This window comes from Vulpes lagopus, chromosome 8 (assembly GCF_018345385.1).
Source record: "Vulpes lagopus strain Blue_001 chromosome 8, ASM1834538v1, whole genome shotgun sequence".
Taxonomy (NCBI): domain Eukaryota; kingdom Metazoa; phylum Chordata; class Mammalia; order Carnivora; family Canidae; genus Vulpes; species Vulpes lagopus.
In genome coordinates, this window is record NC_054831.1 from 6,463,518 (window position 1) to 6,478,634 (window position 15,117).

Here is a 15,117-nt window from a genome sequence, read left to right on the forward strand (position 1 = left end):
ACCTGCCCACCCCTCCCTCCTCACTCAGGATGACTCCTATTCATCCTTCAGTACCCAGCTCAACTATCGCCTCCTCAATGATGCCTTTCTGGGGCCTCTGGCAGCAATCTGGGGGCTGGCTGCCCTTTACAATAAGTAAATGCACTTTTCATGCCATAATATCACTTTGAAACCTAGTCTCTGTTTCCCACAGACCTAAATATAAACTCTTGAAGGACAGGAACCGGTTCTCATTCATTCCCACAGACTCAGTGCCAGGCAAAGCAGGAGGCCCCTGACCTCACTAGCTGGCAAGGTAGCACCCCACCTGCACCGGCCCACAGACACACACGGCCAACCTGTGGGGACACTCACTGGAGAACAGGATCTTGGTGTTCAGGGCTGGCAGGCCATCCCGGTTTCCTGACTGGGAAGGAAGAGAGGCAGAACTGCCCAGTGACAGACTTCCTTTGCTTATCAGCTTCTCACATGGGGATTTGGACACTACAAAAACAGAACAGAAACCCGTAAAACCATCCAAAATAGAACATTCCTGAAGCACTGGGAAAGGTCATTAGAGAAACAACTGCTGCTAAGGGCTGAGGGGAGTAGGGAAAGGTCACCAGCCCTGGTCAGCCCCCAGCAGAGGGTACGAGACAAATCAAGAGTCCAGGAGAGACGAGGTGACCTGGGAAGGGGCCGGAGAGGCAAGTGGGTCTGGACACCCTCTGGAGGCTGGGACAGGGGGGTGGGGCTGACTCCCAGTCACAGTGGGGGCTGTGGGTGCCCATGGAGGGCAGAGTGGAGCTCAGAACAGTAATGATCATGGAGTAAACACTTAGGCAGACACCTCCCAGCGGGTTGCACAGGCTACGAGGAGAGGGCTACACACAGTCAGTCGGAAGGTGGTGCCTCTCCACAGCAACAGCCTGGGCTGGGAGCTGTTCCAAAGGGATAAGGAGCCCCAGCGGACAGCCCATAGGGCTAGGTGGTACCATAGCCAAAATGCCGGGTAGCCTAGCCTGCAACCACCTGCACGGGAATGCCTGAGCCCTGCTGAGCCTGGCATGCATGGGCAGGTTCTGGGGAAAGCACACTCTTTCCTATGGGGTCCTGCAGGGACTTCCCCAGACAAGGGGAGGTGGTGCACGGAAACAGGCCATGCATTCGTGACTTTTTATACTAAGAAGTCAAAGCAACTATGAGAAGGGAACCTAAACCTTCCCAGGGCCAGCTTTCTGACTATGGCAAACCCCAGAGGCCTGAGCACTGTGATGCGGTCATCAGGACTGGCTGGTACCTTTGCGGAGGCTCCTGCCCTTGGCAACCCCACAGCTCTCAGTGGGACACACTCTGTCATCCGACTTCAGGTCTTTTTTCTCCTCTGACTCAGAGAGACCTAAGGTGAAGCCCTCCTGTTCTTGGGTCTGGGCGTTCTGTTCGTCAACAGCTGTGCAAGGAAAGAACGACTGCAGTTGAGTGCATGGTGGCGGAGTACACGGATGGCACGTGGCCCAGAGCGCCTGCCCAACATGGGCTCCTCTCCCCATCTCCGTGAACTCTGTTTAGACATCCTCTCAGCTGAGGGCTCACAGTCCAAAGTGGCCACCCTGTCCCCACTGTCCTCTGAGCCATCCAAGAATGTCGGGCTCTGGGCATCTGCGTGGATGGGCTGGGGGGGAGGAGGAGAGCCAAGCGGCTGGAAGACGTGGAGAAGGCGAGTGGACTAAAGGCACATGGGGCCTCCACCTGACCGTCAGCCAGAAGCAGGCCTGGCGCACACACACCGGTGGGGATCACAACCCCTGATTCTCACTGATGGACGAGGAGGCGGGTCTGCTGGGAAGGGTTTGGGGTGAGTGGGAGTGGGATGAAATGGTTTCTGAGAGTCATGAGAGCACACAGATGGAGGACAACACAGCCCGAGGGAGGCTGGATGCCTGAAGTTCACAGGTCACACTGCATTTGCAGCATTCCTTCAAAGCTTAGAAATCAAATCTACAAAAAGGAAGCTACCAGCCAGTGAGTCTTTAATCCTACACAGTCCACCCACCCCCTGCCTGCAGGCTCATCATGGAGAGTTGGCAACCTGGCCCCCAGGCCCGGAACACCCTCTACACCGCAGCAAGGGCCCCGCACGGCTCTAACCACCTCCCGCCCAGCCTCCCACCCTTTGACACACAGCAGTGCCCCGTGCCAGCCTCTCTTTCCATCCCACAGCTGATGGCCTCACCCACCACCCCCAGCCAGGGTCCTCTCATAGGGTCCTCCTCTCAGGGTGTCCTCAGAGCTCCTAGTTCCACCTCCAGAGTGAGGTTCTCTTCAGAACACCCCCAGCCCCCGTGCAGCCCCTGTCCCCTCGGCAAGGTCCCTGCACACCCACCGCTAGCACCTGTTTCTGCCAAGCTGCACCCGAGGCCTGGCAGCCGGACAGGTCAGGCCCCTTGCAGGGAGTGGTCCCCCAAAGCAATGACCGGTTCACACCCAGCTGGGGTCCCACCCTGCCCTGCCCTCCGCTTTCTGCTCCCTCTAATCCTTCCATCAGACAAGTGTGGTGAGGAGGGCAGATGTGCCTTGGGGTGTCTGGCTGTGGCCCCAGAGGTGGATTCCTGTTTGTCTGCCACCACATCTGGGGGGAAAACAGAGTACCCAGTGCTTGCTGAAGAAAGCTACTTGATCGTTAAGAGACCCGTTACCTTTTTCTGTGTGTTCTATGATCTGACGGATGGCTTTCTTCAGGCTGTTGGCTCTGAGCATGAGCTGTTCCCGGGGACGGAATATCTGCGGCCGGGTGGGGCATGCCGACCCCACCGAGCGCTCCCCTGTGGAGCCGCAGCCGCTGCCCGCCCCGTCTCCATCTTCCGCCTCCTCGGCAATGGTGGGCGGAGGGGTGGGCAGGGAGGACGAGGCCTGGGACTCATCGTCCAGGGTCTTGAGGAGAGAGTCCAGCTTCTCTTTCAGGACAGAGCACTGGTGGAAAATGAAGGGAATGGGGTGGAGTGCTTCTCCGTCCTACACCCTCCCGCCCAGGAGCCCAGGCACGGACCTTCTTGGCCATGACCTCTGACTCCTCCGAGCTCTCGGTGGTCTTCTCGTAGGCTTTCCCCACCCGAGCCACGAAGTCCTTCACAGTCTCGCAGAGCACTCTGTGGGAGGAAACACGGAAAGACACTTCCAGAGAAAGTTCTGCCTGGGACCCAGGCACCCTGTGAGGTTGACCCCTGGCTCCCCCAAAGCCACCGGGCACTCACTTGGCCGACGAGATCACCACCGAGTGCTGGTCGGAGGTCAGGATTTTGGAAAGATGGGCCGCGACTGAGTCTTCATAGAAGAGAATTTGTTGCACCTACAGTTATCACGAGACAGGGTGGCGTGACTGAAAGGTCCCAGAGAGCTCCTCACCCACTTCCCCTGCCAGCCGGGGCCTCAGCTCACTTCACGCGCCAACCTGAGATCCGCCAGTGCTGGCTGAAAGGTCTCAAATGCTTCACCAAGCTGTGAACAGACAGGTCTTAACAAAAAAGACCGTGTCGATATGGCGCTACTTCAGTCTCACGGCCCGCCCTGCATGTGCCAGGAAGCACAGTCTCTAGTCCTGGCACCTTCCGGCAGCAAGGTCGACAGGCAGGGCTCCTTCACTGAGGTTCCAGTCACAGCGGACCTATTTTTCTTCCTGGTTGAGAGAGGGCCCTGGCCCCTAGGCTCCCGGCGTAAACGAGCCCCTCCCCACTCACCTCCACCTGCTGAAATGGGATTACTGTGTGGCCAACACAGGCTCCAGGGCCCGCCACCCAGCCAGTAAAGATCTCAGGCTTTGCACTCTGTGTTCTTTCTCTCTCAAAACATGCAAACCTTTGTTTGCTCATAGGCCAGGTCAAGGCCCAGGCAGACTAGAGCTGGGGGTCATCGTTTGCTGACCGCCACCCCAGCCCACTGTCCTGACCCTCCTGACAGGGAGACAGCCCGTGGCAGAGCCCTCTCTCCGCTCAGCCAGCAGCCAGGTCACCCAGTGGGCATTGAGCACAGCTACGTGCCAGGCACTGCATGAGCAGAGCCAAACCTAGGCCTAGGCCCTGGGGGACCAACAAGTTACAAAAGCAATTGTAAAATGAGAAGAACCAAACATTGGACACTGGACCAGCACAGGCTAAGCACAAGGGTGGCAGGATGGAGGGATTCTAGGGGGAGTGGGACCAGAGAGGGAGCCTGGAGGCCACTGGGAACAACGGCAGTAGGGGCAGACCTTGGGAGTGCACAGTGCAAAAGCAGGAAGTCGTAGGAGACCATCGTCACAAGGGACTCCAAGTCCTGGGGTCACCCTGGGAAGCCCCCAGAGGACCCCAAGGCCCACGAGATAGTTGGAATTCACTCGGCTCCCTGCACCTCTGCGGGCCCAACCTCGGGCAGGACGTTTAAGGAGCGGCTCATCAGCGAAGGGCTGGGGAGGTGGCGTGAACGATGCTAGGTGGGGGCGACAGCAGATACCTCAGAGCCCTCACTGAAGTCTTCGGTGCCCGTGGAAGAGGAGGCCTGCCGCGGGAGTTTGGTCTCGTAAGCCATGACGCTCCACCTGCACACATAAAGGCAGCCCTCAGCAAGTCGGCCCAGCCCTGGGCAATCTTACAGTCTGACTTCATCCATAAGCCCTTTATCTCCACTCTGTGTCCCATAACTTGGCTCCTCACTGAGCTGAGAACAAACGTCACAACCAATAAGGCCCTGCAGGCCCCTGAGGGAGGGTAAAAGGGATCCAATGAATGAACATCTGCTTCTGTGAGCGATAGGTTCCCCTTCTACAGAGTGCCAACGCCCCCCAGCCAGCAGCCAGCTCCCCCAGAGAGGAGCATTTCACAGGCACCAAAGACAGGCATGGACACCTCCCTTAAAGGGAGAAGACGCGGCAGGGGCAGCCAGAGTGCACTCAAAATCACACTGCCAATCACCACTGCAGGATCCTACCCGAGACCATGAAGCACTTGTCAGTGAGACCAATTTCCCACAGGCATGTGGTTAGTGGGATTCCCTACATCTAGCTCAGAACTAAAAGTAGTTCACTCAAAAAGGATGCCAAAGTATTTTTAAACCTATACAGAACAATCACCCAGAACTTAGCTTCTCCTGGGAACAGAGTATGGGGAAATGGGACCGCTCAGCCTTATGACAAGGACGACTCTGCTGGTGGGGGTCCGCCAGGGGCACCCCTCACCCAAGGCCTCGCCGCCACACTTGAACCACTCAAGGGCAGGTTGCTCACCCATTCTGTTTATTTTTAACTTCTGCAGAATCTGATGAAAAGTTAGAAACTATCAAAAAATATCAAATGTCAAAACCTGACCGTGCTCAGGTCCAATATTTTTTTCAACAAACACTAGTTGAATTGACCAAATGAATTAAACTCTCATCCCTCAACACCCCCACAAGGTAACTGGGATTATTTTTCCCTTCCTGACGAGGAATCTAAGACTCAGTGAGACTGAGGAAAGTGCTCAAGTTCATGCAACTCTCAGTGACAGGGCAGGGATTTACATCTCAGATGCATCTGACTGTCCTGTGTTTCTTTTTTTTTTTTTTTCTGTGTTTCTTATTGAAGCATAATTAATGTCTAGTGTTATATTAGTTTCAGGCGTATGACACAATGATTCAATAATTCTCAGGTCCAATCTCTACAAACAGCTGCACAGGACTTCTATCGTCCTGGGAGCCCAGGCCGAGAACACCTGGTCGAGGTGCCCTGCCCTGTGTGGTGCGAGAATGCCCTCCACTCACCGGTCCAGCATCTTGGTGCTGGCTCGTTCCAGCTTTTCTAAGATCTGCGGGAGCTGGGTGTCATCGTCACAGGCTGAGCCCCAGCCTAACACGCGAGCCAGGTCGTTTCCCGTGCCGAGGGGCAGCACTCCCAGCTGGCACTGGCAGGACACAGAGGGAAGACATGGCATTAAACACCCTCCCTGTTAACTGTGACAATAGCCAAGTTCAGCAAGAGGTCTCCTCTAAGACAGGGTGGCTCTCAGAGTCTAGGCAAAGCCCACCAGACAGACGGAGGGTCTTTTAAGCCAAGAGAAGATTCCAGAACTATGCCTGTTTCTCATCTTGACACTTAATCCTCTAGGACCACCCTGATGTAGATTTCCAAAATCTCCTCCCTTCCCATTTTCACTGCTATGGCCACAATCCTGCCCCTTCCTGTGAGTATCTAGGAAGCCCCACCTCTCTGAGTCCCCACCACCTCTCCATCCACTACACCTTATTCACTAATGCCAAGATCATCTTTCAAAAACATCACTAGTGTCATTTCATTCCTGGCTTCTAAGTCCCTCAGAAACAGGGGCCAGGACATGCACCTAACCTGAGCATGCCCCAGTGCTTGGCCTATAGCCTTCCACCTGACCCTCCCCAGAGCCACGGTGTGTGCTGCTCAGGCCCGGCCCTCCACCTGGAACTCTCATCAGGCCAGTTCGGGCTCAGGAAGCTCCCCGATGCTGGATGCCCAAGAACTCAGCCTCCAGCTCTGCCATGCAGCGTGTGGAAGCGCTACCAGTCCTCCCCAAGCACAGCACGGCCTGGGACCACCCACCCCAACCACCCTCCCAGGGCCAGCAACTCAGCCAGAAAGCCCCGCCGGCCCGAAGATGAGGACAAGGAAACCCAGCACACCAGTCGGAGAGGACCCGGTGTTGGAGCCTTAAGAAAAGGGGCAGAGAGAACACTAAAGGCACAACAGTGTTCCAGATGGAGAGGTGACCCACGTGCCAAGTCAGGAGACAGGAAGTCAGAGAAGCAGAGACAAAGGAGGAGCCACAGGGGACTCTGATAAACTAAGTTTAAGTGTGGACTTCATCCTAAAGTCAAGGAGCCACCAGAGAACACTCAGCAGAGTGGGTGAGTGAGCAAAACTGCCCATGGGGAACAGCCCCAGTGAGCAGCCTGGACAGAGTCCCCAGGGCAGCTGAGGTATACTCAGCAGCACACAGGACGTGGCCCAGACAGTCTGGGGTGGCAGCTAACTGGAAAAGAGGGAAGGCGAGGGAAGGATCCAGAATGATGTCTGGTAGATGATATTTTCAGACTCCGTGGAAAAAAAACACAGGGTGGTGGGGCTGAGTGGGGGGCTCAGGGCCGAAAATGCCAGGCTTGAGCCACTATGGGCACGTAGACAGACCTGGGGCAGCCAGGAAGAAGAAAAACACAGAGAGAGGGTGAGGGTGGGATCTCAGGGAAGCCAGGCAAGCAGGGGAGTGATCAGGACCAAGTGCGACAGAGAAGCCAAAGGAGATGAATGCTCGCTGGACTGAGCTGAATGGATGAAAACAAACGACTGGCCTCCCCGCCTTCCTCCTGATCAGTGATGGTGAACTTGTAAATAATCCAGGAAGTCAACAGACTTAAATGAGGGCGCAAGTGTCCTGGCCCACCTCCACCACTAGGGGGCAGTGTGCGCCCGCGCTGAGCAGTTGACAGGCACAGGCCGGTTCAGACCCGGTTCAGACAGGCGGCTCTCAGCATCATCCCAGAGCCCAGGGCTAAACAGACAAGTCCCCCCACCTACCAAGACCACCCACGCTAGCAGCCGGGAGAGAAGGCTAAGTCTGAAAAACATGCTCAAAGTCAGGTCAAAGATCTGGAAAATGTGTTGAAAGCAAATGACAAACCTAGAAAAATATGACCGACAGGAGTTGGTCCTAATATATAATAATATCCCTAATGTAACAATGATCCTTAGTATGTCTTAAAAAGGTAAATATCCTAATAGAAAACTAGGCCAAAAACATGGACACCTGATTCACCTAAAAATTCATAGTTAACAGAAATGTTTGACTTGATCAGTATTAAATAAGAATCAAACATACCTTTCTCTACCTAGTTGGGCAAAAGAAAGATGATGAGCAAGAGACAGTGAAGGGGAAGGGTGTCTCTGCAGCCTCAGGAAGGCACCCGGGCACAACCCCCCAGGGCAGGGAGGCGAGCCAACCCGTGCTGCACGGCTCCGCCCAGCAGAAAACCAGCACAGAGCTCTCCGTTACTGACGAGGATCACAAGGCAAAACACAGTAACTGGAGAGCCTGGGGAATGTGGGTCTGTGTAAATTAAAACTGCATCATGTCTTATACATACATGTATCTTGACCGGAGGTCTGAAAAATAGTTAGCGGCAGTGGTTAGCACTGGAGGGTGAGGAACGAGGACGATGGAGCACGGTGGGAAATCAATGAACACTTTTTTGTTTTCCAATCAGGAAAATTTAAGAGAGAGAGAGACACGAAGTCTCTGTGACTTGACTTTCAAGTCTACGTCTGCCGCCCCACCACCACCACCACGACCACCAAGCAGGAGGCACCAGCAGCAGGGCCTAGCATACCCAATAAAAGCTGGGGGGGCACCGTGGAATGGCAGCCCCACCCAACTTGTTCCTGGCCTGGGACCTCCAAGGAGTGGAAGGTTCTTTCATAGCTCCCTTCACTTCTAGCTGAAGTTCTCATTCCTACATCACAGCTCCTGGGCCCCGTGACACCTGCTCTTCCCTCCAAGACGCCTGCTCTTCCCTCCGAGACTTTTGCCGCACCCAGTTGAGAGGACAGGGAGATCACGGTACCACAGCATCGAGCTCCCCTGCCTGGGCCCCTCCACGTCCACGTACCTGTTTGTGAAGATTGAGGCTGTCGATTTCAGAGAGGACCCAGCCAACACTGCCATCCCCACCACAAACCAGAATCCGGAATGTATCAAACTTCTGGAATAAGCGTAAGCTGCAGAGAAATGAAAATGTCAGAGAAATGAGGTCCGTTCTAAAGGCCAAATGACGGCCAGTGAGTCCTGGGCCAAAGAGCCCATCAGCACTCCTCAAGACTGAACTGTGCCCCTGCTGTGAATACACTTCTGGGAGCAGAGCCCAGGTGTGCTCAGGCCCAGCCTGCAGGGCTGCCCACCCACAACCTCTGTGCCCACTAGCCCTCACTCCCATAGCTCAGGAGCCCTAGGCTGTAGGAGTCTCCCCGCGCCCCTCCATCCCAGGTGTGGGAGCCATCCCGGTCCCCTCAAATCTTATCTCCATTACCTCTCCCTCCTGTGATCCTCTTGATCACCTTGCGACATGAAATGTCCCTTCAGAACACCTTACAGCGTTCTGCTCATCCCTCACTCACCCTCCTGAGAGGCCTTATCCACATTTTGGCTTCAGGGACCACACGGATCCCAATGACCCTGCGTGAGGCCCCCAGGCCTTCCTGAAGGACAACACCTGCACCCATCTACCAGAACGTGTCACTCCATGTCTCATGGGCACCTCCTCATTCTAAGCTTCCTTCCTTGGAGAATTGCAGCACTATGAACCCAGTTACAGAGCCAGACTTCATCTTCCCCTTGGAGTACAGACCACCACAGCTTCTCTCCTAATCCCTACAAGGGCCTCATGTCTCCTCCGGGACTCCAATTAGTGCCACCAGCACAACCTTCCCAAAAGTTTCATCGAGTGTCTAGCTTTATTACGCTTTTAAGTACTTCATAACTAGAGCGGAGCCCAACACGGGACTTGAACTCACAAACCTGAAATCAAGACCTTAGCTGAGATCAAGAGTTGGATGCTTAACTGGCTGAGCCAACCAGGCACCCTGAGTGTCCAGCTTGAGAAGTTGCCACCTGTCTCCAGGAAAGGTTCAAACCTCTCAGCCAGGAGCTGCCCGCCAGCTGCCCCAGCTCCACGTCCCCCCTCCCCCAGCCACCCCACTGTGTCCTCGCCTCTCTGCACAGAGCATCCTCTGCCTAGGAGGCTGCTACCCATCTCTCTGCCGTTAAAACACTAACTCTTCTCAAATGCTAGCTCAGCAGAGAGACTGAGAGTCTCCCCAGTTTAATTTGTATGCTCCTTCCCCTGGGTTCCTCAAGAACCTGTACATCACCCCGTCCATGTGACAGATCACTCTGCCTTGCGACCTCTACCCGTTCGTGTGCTGCACAATCTGAACACAAGGACCCCGAGCTACCTGGGCTTGCATCTGGCACAGAGTCCCGACCAGAGGAAGTCCGCAGAAAACAAACAGGGATGAGTGACACAGCTTGAAACTCGGGCTATCAGCAGGGCAGAGGTCCTGAAGCAGCAAGGTGGTACCTGACCTTCAGGTGCTAGAGAAATGGCCACGTGTGCTCCGTTGGGAACACTGGTCTCCCTCAGGCCTCCCTTCTCTGGAGAAGACGTGACACATCCAGGCTGGGAATCGGGAAAATGAAGCAGTATCTCCAAGTTCTGTGGTGAACTGCAGGAGGGCAAGGCTGCTGCCCAGAAACAGGAACTTCCTCAGCCAACTCCACGGCCCTTCCATGGGGGCTTCCAAAGCCGGCCCGTCCCCTGCTACTAACTCCTCTGGCCGGTGGGGGTCTGTGTGCTCACCCAGATGGGCACTCGGCTGCTCCCGGGTCGTGTAGTATGGCCAGCTGGTCCCACCCATCCCACGGCACCCACCTGACGACCCTGGTGCCCTACAGGGAAACAGCCCAGACCTGTGTGGGATACAAGGGCCTGTGATGACCCTGCCAGTGGTCCCTTTTTTTTTTTTTTTTTTTAACTAACTACCTATCAAGCCAACAGCAAATATGCTCCTGGGCACAGACCACCACTTCATTGGTGTCTCCGAAGAAACACATGAACACAGCCTCTGAGGACCAGGCCAGCCCCAGCCCGTGACTGTTTTCCAACAGCACCTTATGCCAGTGGGGAAAAGTGATATGCCAGGTAGACGCCCCCAGGCACCATTGGGCACGTTCCTCTCCTCTGCGGGGCACCCAGGCTCCTGTTCCAGCAACACCCTGCTCCAAAACAACACATTCCTGGGAGCCTCGGAGGCAAATACACCCCAGAGAACACAGTCTGCAAGCACCTTCCACCACAACCATCCTGGACAATCTCCCTTCCAAGCAAGGCTCCTACCTCAGAGCTCCTACGTTGAATTGGTGCTGCCAAGCAAGGAAGCTAAGAGTTCCTTCAAATGACACAATTTACAGCAGCAAATGTTCTCCACAAATGACACAATGTACAAAAATATAAAGAACACCCATCAGATGTCCAAATTACCCTGCCCCCCACACACTGGGCTACACATATCTGCATGTGTCACCGTACCTGCAAGTAGAGTGCTCGCAGTGTACCTGTGAGGTAAGAGACCTCTCGTGCCCTCCCAAAATGAAGACTCGCCCTTGAGGCCCCCTTAGTACCACGCACCATTGAAAAAGAGGCTGATCTGTAATCACGGACATAAAAACATGTCTGTGCTGACACAGGCGGAAAGCAGAAGGCACGACAGGAGGTCCCAATAGGTGACCTGATTTAAACGTGTCTGCACAAGTGAAATCCACATTCAAAAGCCAGAAAGACAGGCGGCTCTATTCTGCTGTTAAGGGTGGGTGCCTTCGCTAATGGGATCTGGGGAGGGGATGGTTCAACAAAGACTTTCTACCCCCTATTTAGATGTTTCTGTATCTCTGAATCTTTTTGTTCATGAGCATGCATTATCTTCAGACAGCTTTAAAGTTCCAAGAAAGACCTATTTTGTTGGCTTCCTACCCGAGGTGTGGTCCTCCGTTCATGAGGTCAAAGACTTGGGCAGGGTTCAGCAGCTGTTTGAATCTTCTGAGGAACTTCACACCCTGGTTGTCCCCACTTTTGGAATTGACAAAGACCAGCAATGGGCTTGTGCAGGATGGAGGGCACGTGGCCTTCCAGAAGCCTGGACATGAGGGTGGAAAGGGAGAGGGGACAATGAGGAAGCTACGCCAAGAGCCCAGTGCGGGGCTCAACCATAGAAAAAGCAGCTGACCCCTGCAAGAGACCTGTAACTTCCATGCACACACCCAGTCACCAATAAGACCTCGATAAACAGTCTTCTGCATCACCCTTCCCCACGGAGAAGAACGGGAGTTCCATCCAGTTGGACCTTGTGTTTACGTGACTCAATTTCAGCAAGACCATGCGCCTCGCTGCTGTCCTTCCCTTCTACTCTCAATCTGGAGGAGCTACCTTCTGAGATCCGTGCCCCAGTTTCCCACCTCCTACCGACGCCTGTTAACACACACCATCGTCTACCATCTGGACAGGTGAGCAGGTTCAGGTAAGCATGCGGCTCCACATGTGCTGCCAGATGGAAGCTGGCAGATGGAGCACGAGCACCAGCTCCCGTCCAAGTGTGCCCAACGGCCACAGGACTCCACTTAGCACCCCTGGGCTGTCTCCTCTCCCCGACCACATCCTCAAATCACCAGGGTAACCCCCTCTGGCATGGGGGAGGGGAGGATGCCCGGAGAAGGGAGGCTGAGGAAATGGGTGAGCCAGGACAGCGTGAGGCACCCACCGTCAGAATCGATGCTGTTGAGTGCGGTGGGTGGGATGACAGACACCTTGCACAGGCCCAGTGGGCACTTGGTCTGTAAGGACTCCTTACAGGACGTGTGCACCTGGAATAGATCACAAGGGGTCACTGGCATCCCCTGGAAGTCTCCCTGGCACTGTGAGAGTGGGCGCTTTGAGGGGGGCTGAGAATGTACTGGGGGCTGCACCCACTCACCATGGCCTTGCACCAGAGGCAGCGCCAGTCCTGCAGACGCAGCACGCTGCCACACGTCTTGTCACACACTGTGCACTTGGCACTCACAGGCAGGTTTCCCTCCAGCCATTGGTGAGGCATGGCAATCTGCAAACCATAGAGGCCTGTGCACTAGGGACATCCCCAGAGCCCCCCACACAGGTGAAGAAGCCCTCACGCAAAAATGCCCTGGAATGAACTCAACCTAGACTTTCTCCTCAGTACAAGCGGGCGGGGAGAGGAGGGGCAGGGTCTGCGGTGTGCTGCCTGGCACCCCACTCCTTCTGCTCAGGTGGCACAGCACGACCCACAGGGGCTGGCCAGGCTGAGGTGCAGCGGCCAACACAGAACTCCAAACACACAGTGGGAGCAAGGCAAACAAAAGCCTAGAGCCAGAGAAGCATGTGCAGGTCAACAGAGGCAGGGGGCCTCTTGCCCCAGTGGGAGCATGAAGTGAAGAGGGTCTAGGCAGGGTGGCGGGCAGGCTCTCCCAGTGCATACCCCGTCCTCGTCCTCAATGATGTCCTTCCCAATGGAGGCCAGGGTGGTCCACTTGCAGTTGTTGGTGGCACGCACAGCACACCGTTTGTGTGCCTTAAATTTGCACACTGTGAGAGGACAGACAAGAGACTGTCAAGCCTCGACCTTTTCAAGCCTCGTTCAGGACAATGCTCCCCATGCTTGAGGAGCGGTCCAGCATGACCTGTCCGCTCTTCTAGGACAGCTGGGAAGGAACACGGAGCACTCCCCATGTTGTCAACTACATAGCTAGGGAACACGCTGTCTGATCACAGTGAGACCAGCATGTGGGATAGCAAGAGTCTGCTTCATGGGCCATACACAGGCCCTGACCCAATTCCTCAGCCCTGCCCAGAGGCACGAGTGCCACCATGGACCATGCTACATGTACAGTCACCAAAACTTAAAGACCACAAGGTTTCTATATCACAAAGTTGTCGTCTTCTTTTTTCTCCACCACTTTTTTTTTAAGAATTTATTTATTTAGGGGCGCCTGGATAGCTTAGTTGGTTAAGCATCCAACTCTTGATTTCAGCTCAGGTCATGATCTCAGGGAGTCGGGCTCCCTGCTCAGTGGGGGTGTCTGTTTCTCCCTCTCTCTCTGTCTCACCCTCCCCCTGTTTATACTGTCACTCTCTCAAGAAAAAGATTTTATTTTTTTATTCAAGAAAGAGGGAGAGAGAGTGCAAAAGCAGGGCTAGGCTGGGAGGGGTGGCAGCAACTGAGCAGGAGGGAGAGGTTATTAAGCAGACCTGCGCTGAGCACCAAGCACAACGTGGGGCTCGATCTCCTGACCCTGAAATCATGACCTGAGCCAAAACCAAGAGAAGGATGCTTAACCAACTGAGCCTCCCGGGTGCCCCACGCCATTTTAAATGTACAAACCATTCTTAATCTCACAGGCTATACAAAACCAGGCACTAGCCCGGGGTTCACAGCTTGTCCGCCTTTGTTCCCGCCCTCTGCTCTTGAACAACCACTGTAACCCACTCTCCAGATCTGGGAGGTCATGTTTAATCCATTTATTCACAGCCCAATTTACCCAGGAGGGTGTAACTACCGGGCTGACAGATTTTTAACCTCTTTCCCTATGTTCTTCACATTTCCTCTTTGTGTCTCCCTATTACCACTTCCTTTTTTTTTAACGTTGTTTCGTTACTGTACAAAATAATAATTTACCAGACTCCCTGGTAGGTAAAATAAACAAGCACAGAGTCCCAGAAATTACTTTATACTGATTGATTTGTGGTGACCATTCAAGGGTTTCTAAAGCTTTGTCAAGTGAAACCTCAAGCCATGTTTCCCAGCAGAGTAACACGCCATTCGTACCTTCACAGGACAGTCCGTGTGACGTGACCCCAGACAGAGCCTCTCGGCACACGTTGCAATAGGTCGGCCTTGCATGGGAACAGGCGTACCAATTGTGCATCCCTGAGAAATGGTCCATGCTGTACTGAGTAGGCTGGAAGAACAAAAGAAAGATGGCAAAGATAAGGTGTCCCTTTGACATCCCTGAATGTGGTAACTTGAACAAGATTCAAAAAATATCCAGGAGAGGAGAGGAGGAAGGGTCAGCCAAAAGGACGAGCAACGAGCCTTATTTTATAAAGAACATCCTGAGAAAGTGAGTGCCAAGCTGCTCAGTCCAAATATGATTGATAATCGACAGCAGAGTTTCTACAAGAACGGACATTCCTCTTTCCGGACCTCAAAGTGCTCCCTGTTCTGGACGGTCTTTAGTGCTGCAATCCATTCTTCCATTTCTTTCCTGTTATCAGCACACAAAATGAGTTTCCTACATGGAGTGATGACCTACAAAGAAACAAGAAAGACAAGCAATTAAGCAATGAACAAAAAACAAATGCTAACAACCATAAAAACTTCTTCAAAATCTACTTTCACTATATCTATTTTTTTAATGAAAAGAGACTGATTCATTCAGAATCCCAAATGAATGATATTAAAATGCTCATCATGGTCATTAAAAACCAAGAAAAGTCTCAAACCGGGATCCCTGGGTGGCGCAGCGGTTTAGCGCCTGCCTTTGGCCCAGG

At 54.0% G+C, this 15,117-nt stretch overlaps 1 protein-coding gene across 7 annotated transcripts in view; it reads right to left on the reverse strand.

Moving 5' to 3' along the window:
• The window catches only part of DGKD (diacylglycerol kinase delta), a 111,025-nt gene that overhangs the window by 24,208 nt on the left and 71,700 nt on the right, over positions 1 to 15,117 (reverse strand). For all 7 annotated transcript variants that reach the window (XR_005989655.1, XR_005989656.1, XM_041768363.1 and 4 more), the window contains 14 exons: positions 14,771 to 14,875; positions 14,393 to 14,525; positions 13,046 to 13,152; positions 12,527 to 12,652; positions 12,314 to 12,416; positions 11,530 to 11,692; positions 8,614 to 8,722; positions 5,746 to 5,885; positions 4,465 to 4,549; positions 3,231 to 3,325; positions 3,026 to 3,125; positions 2,676 to 2,949; positions 1,280 to 1,429; positions 355 to 483 (listed from right to left, as the gene is read on the reverse strand). Coding sequence is in view for 5 of the 7 variants with exons in the window: in XM_041768363.1 (XP_041624297.1) it covers positions 355 to 483; positions 1,280 to 1,429; positions 2,676 to 2,949; positions 3,026 to 3,125; positions 3,231 to 3,325; positions 4,465 to 4,549; positions 5,746 to 5,885; positions 8,614 to 8,722; positions 11,530 to 11,692; positions 12,314 to 12,416; positions 12,527 to 12,652; positions 13,046 to 13,152; positions 14,393 to 14,525; positions 14,771 to 14,875 (1,819 nt within the window). In the remaining 2 variants the exon portion in view is untranslated. The remainder of the gene's footprint in view (positions 1 to 354; positions 484 to 1,279; positions 1,430 to 2,675; positions 2,950 to 3,025; positions 3,126 to 3,230; positions 3,326 to 4,464; positions 4,550 to 5,745; positions 5,886 to 8,613; positions 8,723 to 11,529; positions 11,693 to 12,313; positions 12,417 to 12,526; positions 12,653 to 13,045; positions 13,153 to 14,392; positions 14,526 to 14,770; positions 14,876 to 15,117) is intronic.